This window comes from Sporisorium graminicola, chromosome SGRAM_1 (genome assembly GCF_005498985.1).
Source record: "Sporisorium graminicola strain CBS 10092 chromosome SGRAM_1, whole genome shotgun sequence".
Classification (NCBI taxonomy): Eukaryota; Fungi; Basidiomycota; class Ustilaginomycetes; order Ustilaginales; family Ustilaginaceae; genus Sporisorium; species Sporisorium graminicola.
Window position 1 is genome coordinate 58,276 of NC_043719.1, and position 15,289 is coordinate 73,564.

General features: G+C 57.4%; 6 protein-coding genes across 6 annotated transcripts; 4 read left to right on the forward strand and 2 right to left on the reverse strand.

The window, feature by feature from the left end:
• Nucleotides 1–602: 602 nt before the first annotated feature.
• Nucleotides 603–2,909, forward strand: EX895_000033 (uncharacterized protein; the record flags this gene model as incomplete). The annotated part of the gene is made up of 1 exon (XM_029880634.1): nt 603–2,909. One exon carries the CDS (start codon nt 603–605, stop codon nt 2,907–2,909), a length of 2,307 nt encoding a protein of 768 aa, XP_029742020.1.
• Nucleotides 2,910–4,080: 1,171 nt separating this feature from the next.
• On the forward strand, nt 4,081–5,770 carry EX895_000034 (uncharacterized protein; the record flags this gene model as incomplete). The annotated part of the gene is made up of 2 exons (XM_029880635.1): nt 4,081–4,327; nt 4,413–5,770. 2 exons carry the CDS (start codon nt 4,081–4,083, stop codon nt 5,768–5,770), a joined length of 1,605 nt encoding a protein of 534 aa, XP_029742021.1.
• A 1,784-nt stretch (nt 5,771–7,554) lies between these two features.
• EX895_000035 (uncharacterized protein) lies at nt 7,555–8,625 on the forward strand (the record flags this gene model as incomplete). The annotated part of the gene is made up of 1 exon (XM_029880636.1): nt 7,555–8,625. One exon carries the CDS (start codon nt 7,555–7,557, stop codon nt 8,623–8,625), a length of 1,071 nt encoding a protein of 356 aa, XP_029742022.1.
• A 684-nt stretch (nt 8,626–9,309) lies between these two features.
• EX895_000036 (uncharacterized protein) lies at nt 9,310–11,286 on the reverse strand (the record flags this gene model as incomplete). Its single annotated transcript, XM_029880637.1, has 1 exon — nt 9,310–11,286. One exon carries the CDS (start codon nt 11,284–11,286, stop codon nt 9,310–9,312), a length of 1,977 nt encoding a protein of 658 aa, XP_029742023.1.
• Nucleotides 11,287–12,047: 761 nt separating this feature from the next.
• Nucleotides 12,048–13,712, forward strand: EX895_000037 (uncharacterized protein; the record flags this gene model as incomplete). The annotated part of the gene is made up of 1 exon (XM_029880638.1): nt 12,048–13,712. The coding sequence occupies one exon, from the start codon at nt 12,048–12,050 to the stop codon at nt 13,710–13,712; it is 1,665 nt and encodes a 554-aa protein (XP_029742024.1).
• A 284-nt stretch (nt 13,713–13,996) lies between these two features.
• EX895_000038 (uncharacterized protein) lies at nt 13,997–15,049 on the reverse strand (the record flags this gene model as incomplete). Its single annotated transcript, XM_029880639.1, has 1 exon — nt 13,997–15,049. The coding sequence occupies one exon, from the start codon at nt 15,047–15,049 to the stop codon at nt 13,997–13,999; it is 1,053 nt and encodes a 350-aa protein (XP_029742025.1).
• Nucleotides 15,050–15,289: the final 240 nt, after the last annotated feature.

Consider the following 15,289-nt stretch of genomic DNA (forward strand, 5'->3'; position numbering starts at 1 on the left):
CCCGCTTGTTGATTCTGACGTAGGGCGCTCCAAGCGGAGGCTCAAAACAGCAGCGGAGACGCCAAACACCAGTAAAATCTCAGGGACATCGGCAGTGGATGAGTTTTCGACATGGCATCTTTGTCGCAAGATGTTTTTGTGCCAGTGGCGAACGAGAGGAGAGATAACCAAAGCAGTCGTTGCGTTGCGGGGCTAAGAACTGCTTTTGATGGTTCAAGTGTTGATGCCGCTGCCAAAGCCCTGGTTGACCCGCTCTCGATCTTTCTCCGCTTGATGTGACTTTGCCTTCCTCGGACTTCCTCCCCTCTCTACACCATCAGCACCCTATTCTCACCATCTCCAACTTGATAGTACAAGCCAGTCCAAGCCATCCAGAAGTGGACACGCACTGCATCCTCGTTCGAACGAATCACGACCTCACAACTACACCAACGTCGCTCGCCACCCGAAGCAGTGCCATCTCTCCCACTAAGACTCTTCCTCCCGTCATGATCCTTTGAACCAGTTTCTTCCTTCGCACATTCTTCGCACAGCAACTCATTCTCAACTGCATCATCTTCCGGCTCTCCTCGTCGGCGGGCCCGATTAGAACTACATTCAAAATGTCGACTCGACGACCTTCGTTCGGCACATCTCGATCGTCGCCAATCATCGAGTCTTCTCTCTCCAAACGCACCTATTCTCCCCTCAACAGCTCTGCCATCTTAGACGAACCCACTCGTCCTTTCCACGTGCGTCGGCGGCTTCGACGAGCGTCACAACCTGCTGAACCATCTCACTCCTCGCTGCGCTTCCGATTCGATTCGGACAACACCCTCCGCGATGGGCTGGGCAGCACCACCGAGTCGGGATCCTCCGACGACGAATGGGATCCTTCGCTGTTTCTAAGGAATCGCCAGCATCATCAGCCGCTGACCTCGCTCGAATACCTCGACCTCCCCGCCTCGTTGCCGTATTCTATCGTCTCGCTGCGTGCACAGCTGCTCTCTTATCTCACCGAGCTCGAGCTGCGAGCACGTGCTTTTTACTCGCAGCGCATCTCTCGTGCCACATCTTCCTCTGCTTTGGATGACAGCGTCGATCCCCTGTCCGAAGCCACCGGGTCCAACATCAGCGACGGCAGCAGTAGCGGTCAAGACGAGTCGGACACCAAGTCAGCTTGGATCGACAGTCACTCGGCCGCCTTCTTCCAGCAGGTTGAGGCTATGCGCGAAGACCTGAGGCGACTCGTGGCTTTGCTTCCCACCTACCCAGCATCTGCTTCTTCTGCCCTCGCGTCTCGTTCACAGTCACTTGCTCACGACTGGGAGCGATTGTCGTCCAGCTTCACTTTGCCCATCAGCCTCGGCAACGGTCTTCGAGAACGTCTACCACGCCTCCCCACCTCGGCAGATGCGGCACGGCTCAAGGCGGAACTCCCTTCATTACCCACCATGCCCCGCCTTCCGCAGCTTGACCTCGATTTCGCTTCAGTGCTCGAGCCCCTCTCGACGCAACTACCCACACAGGCCTATGCGCTTGCGGCCAAGATGCAGGCGCGCCTTGAGTCGATTCAAGAGTCCATGCGCAACATGGCCTGGCGCGACGCTCTGCAGATTGCCGAGCAGGACGGCACCAATGCGACACTCGCCCAGCGGTTTGAGGCTAAACTTGTCGATCTCTCGGCACGCTCTCGTTCGCGAGCCAACAGCTTCGCTTCGCGTGCCGGTCACGCGGTGCACGAAGCAGAGGAAAAGCTGTATCAGCTTGCCGTCGAGCTGGCACGCAACGGTCAGGAGTTGATCCATTACGAGCATCTGCCCGCCTTCTTTCGCAACAACGAGCACATCTTGTCCGGCTACCGCTTCATTCCGGTCGAGAACTGGCCTGCGTTGCTGCGCAGCTCCTTCCAGGTTCACAATGAAACGGGCAACATCCACACACATCTATGGGGTCTCCTCGCCATTGTTCCGCTCTTCTGGCCAAGTAAAGGTCTGGATGACCAGACGACGCCGATGGACAGGCTCGTGCAGACCGTCTACCTGCTGGCCGCCGTCAAGTGTCTCACGCTGTCCGTGTCTTGGCATGTGATGGCCGGCTGTTCGGACCGCAAATGGTTCGAGCGATTCGCTTGCGTCGACTACACGGGCATCGCATGGCTTGTCGCTGCCTCGATCTGGACCATCGTCTACAACTGTTTCTACTGTCAGCCCAACCTGGCGCTGTTCTACTCATTTACCACGCTCGTCGTCGGTCTTGCCGGCGCTATCTTGCCGTGGGCCGAGTGGTTCAACCAGCGCCACAACAAGCACTGGCGCATCGCTGTGTTCCTAACTATGGCGTTCACGGGATTGGCGCCGTTCTCGCATGCAGCCTTCGAACATGGCCTGGCCAAGACGTTTTCGTTTTTCAGCCCTATCTTCCCCTCGTTGGCGTTCTACGTCGGAGGTCTGGTGTTCTACGCTACGCAGTTCCCCGAGAGCTGGGCGCCTGGCCGATTTGATACGTGGGGCCATTCGCATCAGCTCTGGCACGTGGGCATTGTGCTGGCGATTGTGTTCCACTATCGTGCTGCGCTGCTGTTCCATGCTAACCGCTTCGAGTTTAGCTGTGCCGTGCCCGGGGCGGATGTGGCAGCGAACATGACAGCAGCGGCATCATCGGGTGCGGATTCGACGACGCTCTTCCAGCGCTTGTTTGGTCTGCTTGCCAGGGTGCAGCCGTTCGGTGCGACGGGTCAGGCGGCAGCGACGGTGACACGACCGATCGATTCCATGTTTGCCAAGGTTGGAGGCATGGAAGGTATCATAGGTTTGTCTCGCGCCGACGACCAGGTGTTGCAGTGGAGGAGACTACTCGGCAAGATCGGAAACGGCGCGGTTGGGAGGGGTTGGGATGCGCTCGTGGACTGGGCGCAGAACTTTTGGTGATCCATTCGTGTTGAACATGTACTCTTTTGGATCGGTTATGATCTCACATCTTGAATAGCATTGATTGCATCTAGGACCAGAGTTGCAGAAGAAGTGCAATTGCCTGAGGGTCGGATCGACGGCGGTCCGAACTGACGTCGGTCAAGTTTAAAGCGTGCGCTGACGAGCAACACGGATTGCAGCAAAGCACGGATGATCGGGCGAGCGCCTTGGAGAAGAGCACCAGCAACGAAGGGCTCAGGCAGCAATTGAGCTGGATTTTGCAGCGCGAGGGAGAGAAGGGCCAAGTTTACGAAGTTGAATTTGGTCATGCACGTTTGGCTGGGGCCACGCGCGGAGAGGTGTGTGGGGAAAACCTCTTCCGCAAATTACGAAGTCGACCTCGCGTAACTCGTTCACTGAAACGGCAACGGCGGTGGGATCGATACGCCAAGTAAGCAGAGTGTGAGAGCTACCCAGAGAGACTGTTCATGAGAGCTCTGGTCCAACCATCGTCGGGCTCTTGCTGTCGAGTCAACAGAAGAGGAGTTGACCGACACGACAGACGAAGGAACAAGCCTGACGAGGGCCAAGGCTAGACCTGTCATAGAGAAAGATGGCGAGGGCAGGGCATTACACAGTCGAGACATGATAATAGATGGTGTCGGAAAATGGTATCGAACAGCGTTGGCCCAGCCGAGCCAGTCTCGGAAACCACGGCTTTGTCGCAGGGCATTGAGCCGTAGAAGAGTGTAGGACAGCTTGGGCTGCCCGTCTGACCGCGACTGCTCCGTGACATCCATGGGCAGCGACTTCGACCCCGTCTGTGCGTGCCTTTGTTCCTCCGCTCGTGACCCTCTTTCGATTTCAAATCCGAGTCTCCGGGACGCGCGCCCTCTCTCTCTCACTGTCTTTTCCACTCTTCGAGATTGTCCAGCTCGGCCCGCATCCCCGCAAATGAGGGGGATAGCGACAGTGACGCTCGCTTGACTTTCATTCCACTGGGTTGACAAGGCTCTCGCTGGCTCCCTACAAAAGAAGACCTTACCTCGACACACACTGTTCCACCCCTCCCTCCATCTCCTGACCCCAACACCGTCTCCCTTTCGACAAGTGCTGCTCAGCACATCAGCCGAATCACACACCTCGTAGTTCGCCCACACCCTCGTCTTCTGGAGTCTGCTTAGTAAGGATGGTCGAGACTGACCTTGCTCCGCGCATCGCGGCGGCTGCGCAATGGGCCATCGAGTCGCCCGCCCACCTCGCTGCCACCCTAGTCGGTGCTGTGGTTCTCTTCCATCTGGTTCCCTACATCACGAACACGGCTCTCCTCAAGTATCCAGGTCCTTTCTTGGCCAAGTTAACCGATTTCTGGCTGCTCAGGACCGCAATGGTGGGCCACCGCTTCGAAGCTGTGCACAAGCAGCACCAGAAGTACGGTAAGTGCGCTCCCGAACCCACGAGCTTCTTTGCTCTGTTTGATTCCTTCTGACCACTCTGTTTTTATTCTGTCGCTTTCTCCAGGCAAATTCGTCCGCATCGCTCCCAACCACGTTTCCATTGCCGACCACGAGGCATTGCAGCCGGTCTACGGTCACGGCACGGGCACGCTCAAGCCCGCCTACTACGACGCCTTTGTGCCCCCGAAGCCTTTCCCGCGCGGTCTCTTCAACACACGCGACCGTGCCGAGCACACGCGCAAGCGCAAGATCGTTTCGCACACGTTCGCTCCAAAGACTATCGTCGCCTTTGAACCGTTCATCCGACGTGAGGTGCAGCTGCTGCTCGAACGCTGGGACGAATTCTGTGACAAGGCCGCCAAAGCCAACACCGAGGGTCCGCGCGGCATCAAAGGCCGTGCATGGCTCGACTCGCTCTTGTGGCTCAACTATTTCGCCTTCGACACCATCGGCGCCCTTGCGTTTGGCAGCACGTTTGGCATGCTAGAGAACGGCGCCGACGAGGCCAAAGTCGAGTACGAGGATGTACACGGCAACAAGAAAGTCGACTACTGCTCGGCGGTCAACATTATCAACGAGCGCGGCGAATATTCGGGCACCATGGGTCTCGCGCCCGTGTGGTTGCGTCCGTACCTGCTCAAACTGCCCTGGTTCTCCAAGCGTCTCACCTCGGTCAAGAAGCTCACGGGTATTGCACTGGCACGAGTCAATGACCGTCTGCAGAACGGTTCGGAGCGCGAAGATCTGCTGGCTAAATTGCAGGCTGCCAAGGACGACCGCGGCGAACCCATGGGAAAGATGGAGCTCACTGCCGAAGCACTCACGCAGCTCATTGCGGGATCAGACACCACGTCCAACACGGCATGTGCTATTGTCCACCATCTCACCACGCACCCGGACAAGATGGCCAAGCTGCAAGCCGAGCTGGACCGCGAGCTCGAGCACGCCGAAGAGGTGCCGCTGCACAGCGATGTACAGGAGCTGCCGTACCTGCAGGCGGTGCTGAACGAGTCGCTGCGCTACCACTCGACATCTGCGATCGGTCTCCCACGCGTGATTCCCGAAGGTGGAGCGACGGTATGCGGCCAGCGATTCCCCGCGGGCACTATCCTCTCCGTTCCGGCCTACACGCTGCACCGCGACAAGTCGGTGTTTGGCGAAGACGCCGACGAGTACAACCCGGACCGCTGGCTCGCACCCAACGCCAAGCGCGACTTTGAAAAGGCGTTCATTCCGTTCTCCGTCGGCCCTCGTGCTTGCGTCGGGCGCAACGTGGCCATGATGGAGCTGTCCATCCTGATCGCTGCCATCTTCAGGCGATACGATATCGTGCTCGCTGAACCCGAAAAGCCGCTCGAGACGTTTGAAGGTTTCCTGCGCAAGCCTGTTCAACTCGATGTTGGTCTTAAGCGACGCAACTGAGACCGAAGCTATGGGGTTCGCAGATGTTCTGTTCTCCAACTCACTCCGAATACGTTAAATGCATTCAAACAGCGATGCTGATGTTATTCTGTCTGACATAGACAAAGAGAGAGCAGTGATTGAAATTCCATCATGATCGCAATCGGGCGTGTTGATCAGCGGGATCTTGACGAGATGCTCGAGGAACTCACAACCAGGTCTAACAAGGTTGTCGTTCGGCGAAAAGCGCGCTCGAGCAGGTCAGAGCTAAGAGAACGTGGACAGTCAGACGACGTCACGGAACGAGCGTGTGGCAGAGAGAGGCGTTCCAACTGTCGGAGGCGTCCCAGTGTGGCTGGAGCTTGGAAGACGAGTTCGTGCTAGATCGGCTGGAAGAAAACGCCGGATGTCCCGAGGAACACTGCTTTAGTGCCTGACGAGGGTCCAAAGTAGGCAAAGGAGCAGTCAGATGCATGTAGGGTTCACGTATGACACCGGTTCCAAAAGGAAACGAGAACTCGAAATTCCAAACAATAGCGCTCTGATGAAGCGTGGCACTGGGCCGTACGGCTTGGGCCGGGATCTGCAAAGGCTGCTGCCGGTATGCAGTCGCGACAAAATTGCCGCAAGGGAAACAGGGGTGTTGCGCAACCAGAATTCGACATCGGCGTCGCCACATGCATTCACAGTTTGCTACCTGCCCCTCGTCATCTCTGCACAGGTCGGTACAGCATGTCTAGAGGTTATAGACAGGAGCCGGCTCATCTCGAGCATGCACAATCCTCAGGCCTGGAAGCGTTTGCCAAGCACGTCGATCCGGGTCTCAAAATTTTCGACCAAGTCAAGACTTGGGACCTTTGCAAAAGGCCCGAAAACAAACACACATGCAAACGCGGGGTGCAGAGGGGGGGAATGGAAGCCGGTCGGGCCGCCAAACTGAACACAGCTGCAGCTGAGCTGCAAATCGCTCTTCCGCCGACCTTCTGCAAGTTTGCCACTCACTAGATGCTGTGCGGGATCACAAGACCCCACTGCAGCATCACAAGCTTCAGGAGTCACAACTCGTTGTCGCGGCGGTCGAGAGTTCAACTAGGAGCCAATCGAGAACAAGGAAAATTGCCAGGGTGACGGCCCGAAGAGTCAACAACTTTCGAGGACAAAACTTCGGAACAGCCGACCGGATTTTTTTTAAAAAAAAACAGGCTGTAATCACACTCAGTCTGCCAAGGTGGAGTGAGTGAGAAGAAAGTCAGTCAAGGGAGAGCGAGCACGTTCCAACCAACGGCCTGTCACGTTCCCTCCGAGTGGCTTGTCGTGATATGGAAGCATGACCTTGATTCTCCTTTCCACTGTCACTTCACCATCCCTCCTCGCTCTGTTTGCTGTACCTGCTTTCGTTGGCCGACGTGTTTTCTAGGTGAGCTTCTCTCGCTTCTGCCATTCCCTCCATCACCCTCGTCTGCACCCACGCTTGCACCCACGCACGCAGCACGCCGCTACCATCAGCTGCATCAGCCTCGCTCTTCCGGACCACCGAACGAGCTCCGTGACCCACTTGCGCACGCACAGGTCATCTCAATCCCTTAAGCTCAACAACTTGTTGTTGTTGTTTGCGCTGTTGCTGTAGTAGCGGCTCTAGTCGTGTTGCTCCTCCTCTTTCCTTTCCACAACCTGTCAGCAGGCTGGAGGGACGTCTCGTTGCCAATCTGGTACTAATAGTAGCCTCTGTCTACCTTCTTTGCCGTCATCTGCACCCCCACTTCACCTCCTCTTCAACATCTGCACCGTCGGCACCTTTCTCTACCATGCGCCCCATCACTAGATCCGCCAAGATGGACATTCAACCCGACATGCCCGAGTGCTGGGGTCATCGCGGCGCCTCCGCTACTTTCCCCGAAAACACCATCGCCAGCTTCGAAAAGGCCATTGCAGACGGCTCCGAAGGTCTCGAGACTGACGTACACATCACCACCGACAACGTCATCGTCATGTTCCACGACCCCACATTAGAACGGACCACCGACGGCAAGGGTCTCATCTACGAGCGCCCTTACTTCGGCGACGACGGCATCGAGCACGTTCGAACGCTCAAGCAGCCCGCACAGCAGATCCCCACCTTCCCGCAGGTGTGCGACCTGCTCATGCGTCCGGAGAACAAGCACGTCAAGCTCAACCTGGATATCAAGCCGGACAACAACCCGGACCGTCTCTTCCCGCTCATGCGCAAAGTCATCGAGTCGTATCCCAACTTCGAGACCGACCTCGCCCCGCGTCTCATCCTCGGCCTGTGGCATCCCAAGTTCCTCGAGTCGGCGCTCGTCAACGTACCCGCCATGAAGCGCATCCACATTGGCGCTTCGCCGCGTGCTGCGCGCAAGTACTTCTGGAACGACTGCACCGGGTTCTCGATGTACTTTGCCTGCTTGGTCGGCGCTGACGGCCAGCAGTTTATCGCCGAAGCGCAACAGGCCGGCAAGGATATCTATGTTTGGACCGTCAATCGCAAGGACGAGATGATCGAAGCGACAAGATGGGGCGTCAAGGCCGTGCTCACCGACAAGACGGCGCTGTTCCAGGACCTCCGCAAGAACATGAAGACCGACTTTGCCACCACACGTCAAGACGAAGTGGGCATGTTCTTCCGTTGGGCTACGTGGAGGTACTATGCACTGCCGCAATTCGTGTTGCAGACCAACTGGCTGGCCAACATCGAAAGGCGCGCCGGCTCGCCGTTCCGCGAAGTGAATGCTCGCGTCGCAGCACAAGCGGCTGCCTCGCTGCCAGCCACTTCTATCGCCGCCTCGAGTGCATCCGAAAAGACTGGTCTCGGTCCAGCCCTCGAGCAGCCCGCTTTCGCCATCAACGCCGCTGCATGATCTTCCCCTCAAAGCAGGGTTCACAGAAAACCAAGTGCTGGTTTTTTGCGTGTCTAGCCCTCATCCCGATTGCACGACAAGAGCGGAGTTTCGACGCTCGGTCTTCATTTTCCACCCCCACTCCCACTCCCGCATCTAGACTCTCGGTTTCATTTGCATCCTCACCCACATCTTCACGGACTTTCTTCCCTTTCCTCCTTCGGCAACCCCCATTGCATTTCTTCTGCGTTACCGTTTCCCCCTCCTTCACAAGCATCACTTTAGAAGACTTCGCACATCCTTACAACATTGCTAGCATTCCATCAACCTCCCATACTTCTTGCCCCATATTTGGCCTCGGCATAATGCAGTTTCTTGGTCGACTTCGGTCGATCGTTTCCTTCCGCATCCACACAAGGGCTGTCTGTTGTGTCGATTGAGCGGGCGTTGAGTCGGGCGGGACACGCCGAGTTGGGCGGCGTGGTGGCATGTCTTCTTTTGAGCCCGCTCCTGCACAGCCATCCTTGACACACACAGACGCGCACACGCGCACACACGCCTTGCTGAGACACGGCAAACGATCCCATAACTAATCCCATGTTGCAACAAACAGAACGCCGGGGTGACGAGGCGGGTATAAAGGCGCAGGTTACACGACGTGCAAGCGGCGCACAGAAAAAGAGGGGGGGGGGGGGGGGGTTGTCTTTAGTCCAACGAGATGCGGGAAGCGGAGGGCCTAGGTTGGTGGGCATCTAGGAAGGCCTGACTCGGCACTTGCTGTTGCTGGTGTTGCTCGTGGTGCGGGTGATACTGCTGCACTGGCGGTGGTGAAAACTGCGCTGGGCCAAGAGCGCCTAGTTGCAGCGCTGCGGAAACGGGTTGCGGAGCGTACATTCCTGTACTGGCCGACATCGACGCCGGGATCGGCTGAGCGAAAGGCTGACCCCCACTTGGACGATGATCTGCCAACCCTCCATAGCCGCTATACACCGGGTTCGTGTAGCCCACGGCGCTATCCCAGCGTGGATCAGGTACAACACTGCCTCGATGCAAACCTGCCCCATTCGGAGGAGGCGAGGGCGCGTCCGAGTACTCCTTCGGTTCCACATTGCCGTCCAGATCCAACACGCCGCCGTCCGCGTCCGCTGTGCCTCCACGATCCGTCCGCGCGCGCTGTCGATGCACGCCGCCAAACGTGCCGATCGCATCGTGCGCCGGCTTGAGCCCCTTGTGGAAGTTGAACAGGCACACGAACCCGATCAGCAACGTCAGCGCCAACGAGACGATGGCAAACCCAGAGATGAACGTGATCGTCGTATGCACGTACGTATACTGGTCCCTCGTCGCGGGCACCCAGACCTGGGTCACTTTATAGACGAAATACACCAGCCCAGCAATCATCAAGAACAGCGAGAGCACCATCAGGCTCGTCCACTCCCTGCGCACCGCGAATCCCGCAACAAACAGCGCCACAATCGAGATGGGCACAGCGGCAATCGTGACGCCGTACTCCCAGTCCGTGGTCTGCGCGACGAGGATGAGATAGATCGCGGTAAACCCGACACCGAAGAAAAAGGTAAACTTGAGGAAGACGATAAAGAGCTGGTACCAGAAGAACATCCTCCGCACTCTGAGGTCGGCACCGATCTTCTGGTAGATGACCCATCCAAACTCCTTCCACAGCTTGAACGTCAGATATGCAAGCAAGAACTCGATCACGAAGCATACGGCCGTCACCGCAATCAGATACCGCTCCACCGACGGAAATAGCGATTTTGCCCGGCACAGCCGGTCCGGATCATCAGGACACGGAAAGCCACCTGCAATCCGGTCCTGCGCATCCAACGCATCCCGCACCTGCCTGATCTCGATCGCCGCCGTGATCGTCAAGGCAATGTTGAAGATCAACACGCCAATCAACTGTATCGTGTTCTTGAGCCGCACCGCATCCCACGCGATCAACACCTGGAATACGCATCCAAACACAAATACGGCCAGATACACTGACACGGTTTTGAGGTTCTGCGTGATGTTGTCCACCTCGGAAACGATCTTGGCAAAAATGAACGCGACCAGCGTGACGACGATCACAGCTTCGACGGTGCTCACGAGGATGTAGGCCAAAGCGTTGCGCGAGGGCACGCGGATAAATGAGTCGGGTCCACCGTATAGCCAGGAGGTAGCGCTACTTCGGGCAGATTTGGAGATGGACGCGGTTCCATCGCGTTTCGACTTGGCTGAGCGGGTGTCGCCCGTGTTCCTGGCAGCGGCGGCGGCGGCGCGGTTCGGTGCAGCAGTGGACTCTGTTGAAGCGGGTGGCGACGATGCGGGCATAGCCGGATCCTGAATCACGAGGCTCGATGCAGGTGGTGGGCTCTTGAGGGGAGAAGCACGCTCGTAGCCGGCAGCAGCGATGGCACCGTTGAGACCTGCAGGGTGGGCGGCGAACGGTGAAGAAGTGCCACGAGGTGGAGGCGAAACGGGCGGCGGAGAGATGGGAGGCGAGGTGCTGCCTCTGTATGCAGCGGCCGAGGAGAATGGTCCATCGTTGGCGTGCGCAGGAGGCGAAGCGGGATAGGCACCATACGAAGGTGTCGCGGACGTCGCTCCATGTGCTGGCGATGTTTCGGCCGCCGCTGAAGTTTGCGGTGCTGGACCTGGTGGAAACGGCGAGAAGCTCATCTTTGGATGCAAGTCTATGGTAACATCCGGTCCACCGTGAGTCAGAGAGGAAGGGTCCCGGTTTGGAATGAAAGAGCGAGAGATACGAGGAGGTGGTTGGATGGACGGATGGATGGAGGGCTCTGCAGCAATCAATGCGTCGTGAAAGGGCTGTCCAACAACGTGCAATTTGGTTGTCCGACGATGCACAGCGTCGATTTTTGCTTGAAGCAAAACCCAATTTTAGAACGCATTGCGCTGAGCAAGATCTCGACTGAGACTCTCGGCGTTTCCGCTTACTGTAGTACTGTATGATAGTTCCTCGAGCCCCTTATGGATTTGGCAATGCTAGGCTTGTCGTGATTTTCAGGCACAACGCGATGTGCCATATCACCGATACACCGCGAACAATCGGGAGACAGATCTGCATCGGTCTCAACTTATTCGCAGAGGATTCGCACCTTTGCCACAATGAGACAATCATTCGGTTGAATGTTTGGTGCTTTGAAACGTATCGGTAAGAATGATGAGCAGGACTTTGGCCATGGTACCCACAAGAGACTACAAGTAGAAGCAGTCAGTGTGGGGTAAAATATGTAGTTGCTCCATGGTGGCCTGGACTCGGAAGAAGCGGAACAAGGCGGACAGGGCGAATCAGTGGATCTCCATTTCCGCACAAACTGTCAGGTACAAGCTTTGAAAGTGCGTGTTTGTGTTCCTCTCTCTCTCTCTCTCGCGCGCGCCTCGACATCCTCCCTCCCATCAAAAGCCAACATCATCATATGCACCGAGCTATGAGTGCGCTACCCCGTTCTGCCGGCTCATCGGTGTTACGATCAGGCCTCGCGCAACCGGCGCGTCTGGCTGGTGGCCGACGCTTCCTTCACGCCGCACGTTGTCCGCCGTTCGCTTCATCTCCGGCGCCGGCCATCTTTGCTGTGCGTCAAGATTCACGCGCACCCCATGCTGCGAACCCTTCGTCACAACAGCGCCACATCTCAGCCTCTAGCTGCTCCCTTTCTACCGCCAAATCCGGAAAGAACAAATCCACTACCCCCGTCGAACGATACGAGGAGCTGGTGCAATCCGGCGTGCTCAGAGACGACGCTCACCAGCGTTCCATCATCAAGGTCCTCCAATCGCTGCATGATCAACTCAGAACCTACAAACAAGCCGAGGTGCCAGATCCAGAAGAGCACTTGCAAGCCTCAAAGGGTCTGCTCTCGTGGCTACCCTTCGGCAAGGAAAGAACGCAACAGATTCCTCCCATTTCTGAGGACGTTCCCAAGGGCTTATACCTGTACGGCGATGTGGGCACGGGCAAGAGCATGCTCATGGACCTGTTCTACGACACGCTCCCATCCAATGTCACCGCCAAACGTCGCATCCACTTCCACCAGTTCATGATCGAGGCACACAAACGCGCCCACTTCTACAAGTCCAAGACGCACAAACCATCGGGCATCGTCATGATGATGTCGTCTGGCAACTTTGGCTCCTCTTCCTCTTCTTCTTCGTCATCCAGCAGCAGTAGTGCCGCTAATGCAGGCGAGGAGAGCGATGCCATCGAAGCCGTAGCACGCGAGATGGCGCACAACCACTCGGTGCTGTGCTTCGATGAGTTCCAAGTGACCGACATTGCCGACGCCATGATCCTGCGTGGCTTGCTCGAACGCATGCTCGCCTACGGTGTCGTTATGGTCATGACGAGCAACCGACACCCGGATGAGCTCTACAAGAACGGCATTCAGCGCCAGTCGTTCCTTCCCTGCATCGACCTGCTCAAGTCGCAATTCCGCGTTACCGACCTCAATTCGGGCACCGACTATCGCAAAGTCCCGCGTGCGCTGTCCAAGGTCTACTTCTCCCCGCTGGACGATGCCAACACGCGTGAGTTCGACAAGCTCTTTGAAGCAGCCACCTCGGATCCCCACGACCCCGTCGTCGAAAACCGCCCACTCAAGATCTGGGGTCGAACGCTGCAGGTGCCGCAGTCGACGCAGAAAGTCGCACGCTTCACGTTCGACGAGCTGTGCGGCCGCCCGCGCTCGGCCGCCGACTACATCGAGATCTGCAACAACTTTGGCACCATCTTCGTCGACAGCGTACCCCGGATGGGCCTCAACCAGCGCGATCTCGCCCGGCGCTTCATCACGTTTATCGACGCGGCGTACGAGAGCAAGACGAAACTGCTCGCGTCGAGCGAGGTGCCCATCCTGCAGATCTTCTCGGGCGACGCGGGCAAATCCAAGCCGACGCCCGACCAGATGCGCTCCCTGATGGACGACCTCGGCCTGACCATGGACGACATCGGCGGCTCGCCCATCTTCACTGGCGACGAAGAGCTCTTCGCCTTTGCACGTGTCATCTCTAGGCTGACAGAGATGGGCTCCAGACAGTACGCCGAGACCGCCGGCATCGCTGCCGGTGCCCCGCCCGAATATTAGAATACACCACGTAGATAACTTAGATCGCCAATACACAGTGCATTCTTCTCATCACATTTCGGCCACAGCTTGCGTGTGACAAAAACATCAGAGATTGAGTGGGGTGACGAATTTCTTAAAGCATACAAGTACAAGTGCGACGACAAAAAACAAAACAAAACGACCTAGGAACAACAGCAGAGACGACGGGGTTGGAAGTACAAAGGACAGCAGAGCACTGCGAAGGCGCAGTAATCAAGGGGTATATAAGAGCTCTCTCTCTCTCTCTCTCTTTCTTTCTTTCATCAGTGGAGCTCGTGGTAGAAAATGATCTTGTTGGCGTCCGGATCGAGCACGTGCAGCTCTCTCGTGCCCCACGGCTTGTTCTGGGGTTTACCGAGCAACTTGCCCTTGCCCAGGAACACTTCCGGGAAGTACTCCCTACCATTGGGCTTGAACTGCTGCTGCTTGGCGACGATCTCATTGAACAGCTCGTCGACGTTGCTCACCACGATGAGCAACTGCGGCGGTCCGCTTCCATCGCCCTTGAGCTCGCCCCACTCTGCCGGTAGATAGCGCAGCACGATGCGCACGCCCTGCTCTTCCGCCGCCGAGGGGATCGCAGAGTACTGCTGTTGCGCGGATCGAGGTGGGCGCGCAGCGGGCCCTCGTCGCATGATGGCTTGGTGCGACGCCGGTTTGCCGACGGGAGAGAAGCCGATGAGTTTCTGGTAGAATGCAACCGAGTTGGTGAGGTTCGTGACGTAGATGCAGGGGAAGGCGTTCAGGAAGACCGTCTTGCCCGCTTTGGCCGACATACGTGCTGCACGGCCGTGGTCGACATCCACGTCGTCGTCTTCCCAGCTGAGCGCATTGGGTCGTGCGAAGTTGAATGGGTTGACCGACAGCAACGCGGCAGCATCCACGTCGCTGAGACCCATGTTGGAGGTTTTGGGCAAGTAGGCCGTGTCGTCGGCAAACTTTTTCTTGCTGTCCGCAATGTGCTCCGAGAAACGCACCTTGTCGGTAGGCGAGAGCACGAGTTTGGCTCGGTTGACGCGTGTGAGGGACAGGTACAGTTCGGGCCTCTTAGCAGCGTTGGCAGCATGGACCGAGGCAGCGGCCGAAGCGGTGACGGCATCGACAACGTGCACTCGACCCAGATCAGCGACGTCGGGAGGGGTGGCGGGCATCGACACTTCGTCCATGGCGGAGAGCTGGTCGGATGCCAGTGCGGATGCTTCCATAGATGGAGACGAGGCGGCGCTGGTAGGTGAAGATGATGTAGACGAGACGACGCGTTGCATCGTTGACGGACGAGCATCAAGTGCGGCACTGCTGGAGGCCATGTCAATCATCGTGGAGCGTGCGGTCGATCTGGGCCACGTTGAGTCCAGACTCAGGTGGAGGAGAAGACGGTATGTCCGTGCGAGCACAGCCGCTGTGTGAACAGGGTCGGGACGGCCGACGAACTGTTCAGGATTATTGCTGTTCTTCTCTACGGAAGGGGAAGGTAGAGGATCAGATTCTAATAGCTGGATTCCGAACGATGCGGGAGGTAAGGTGGTGGTGGTAGTAGTAGTAGTAGTGATGGTGTC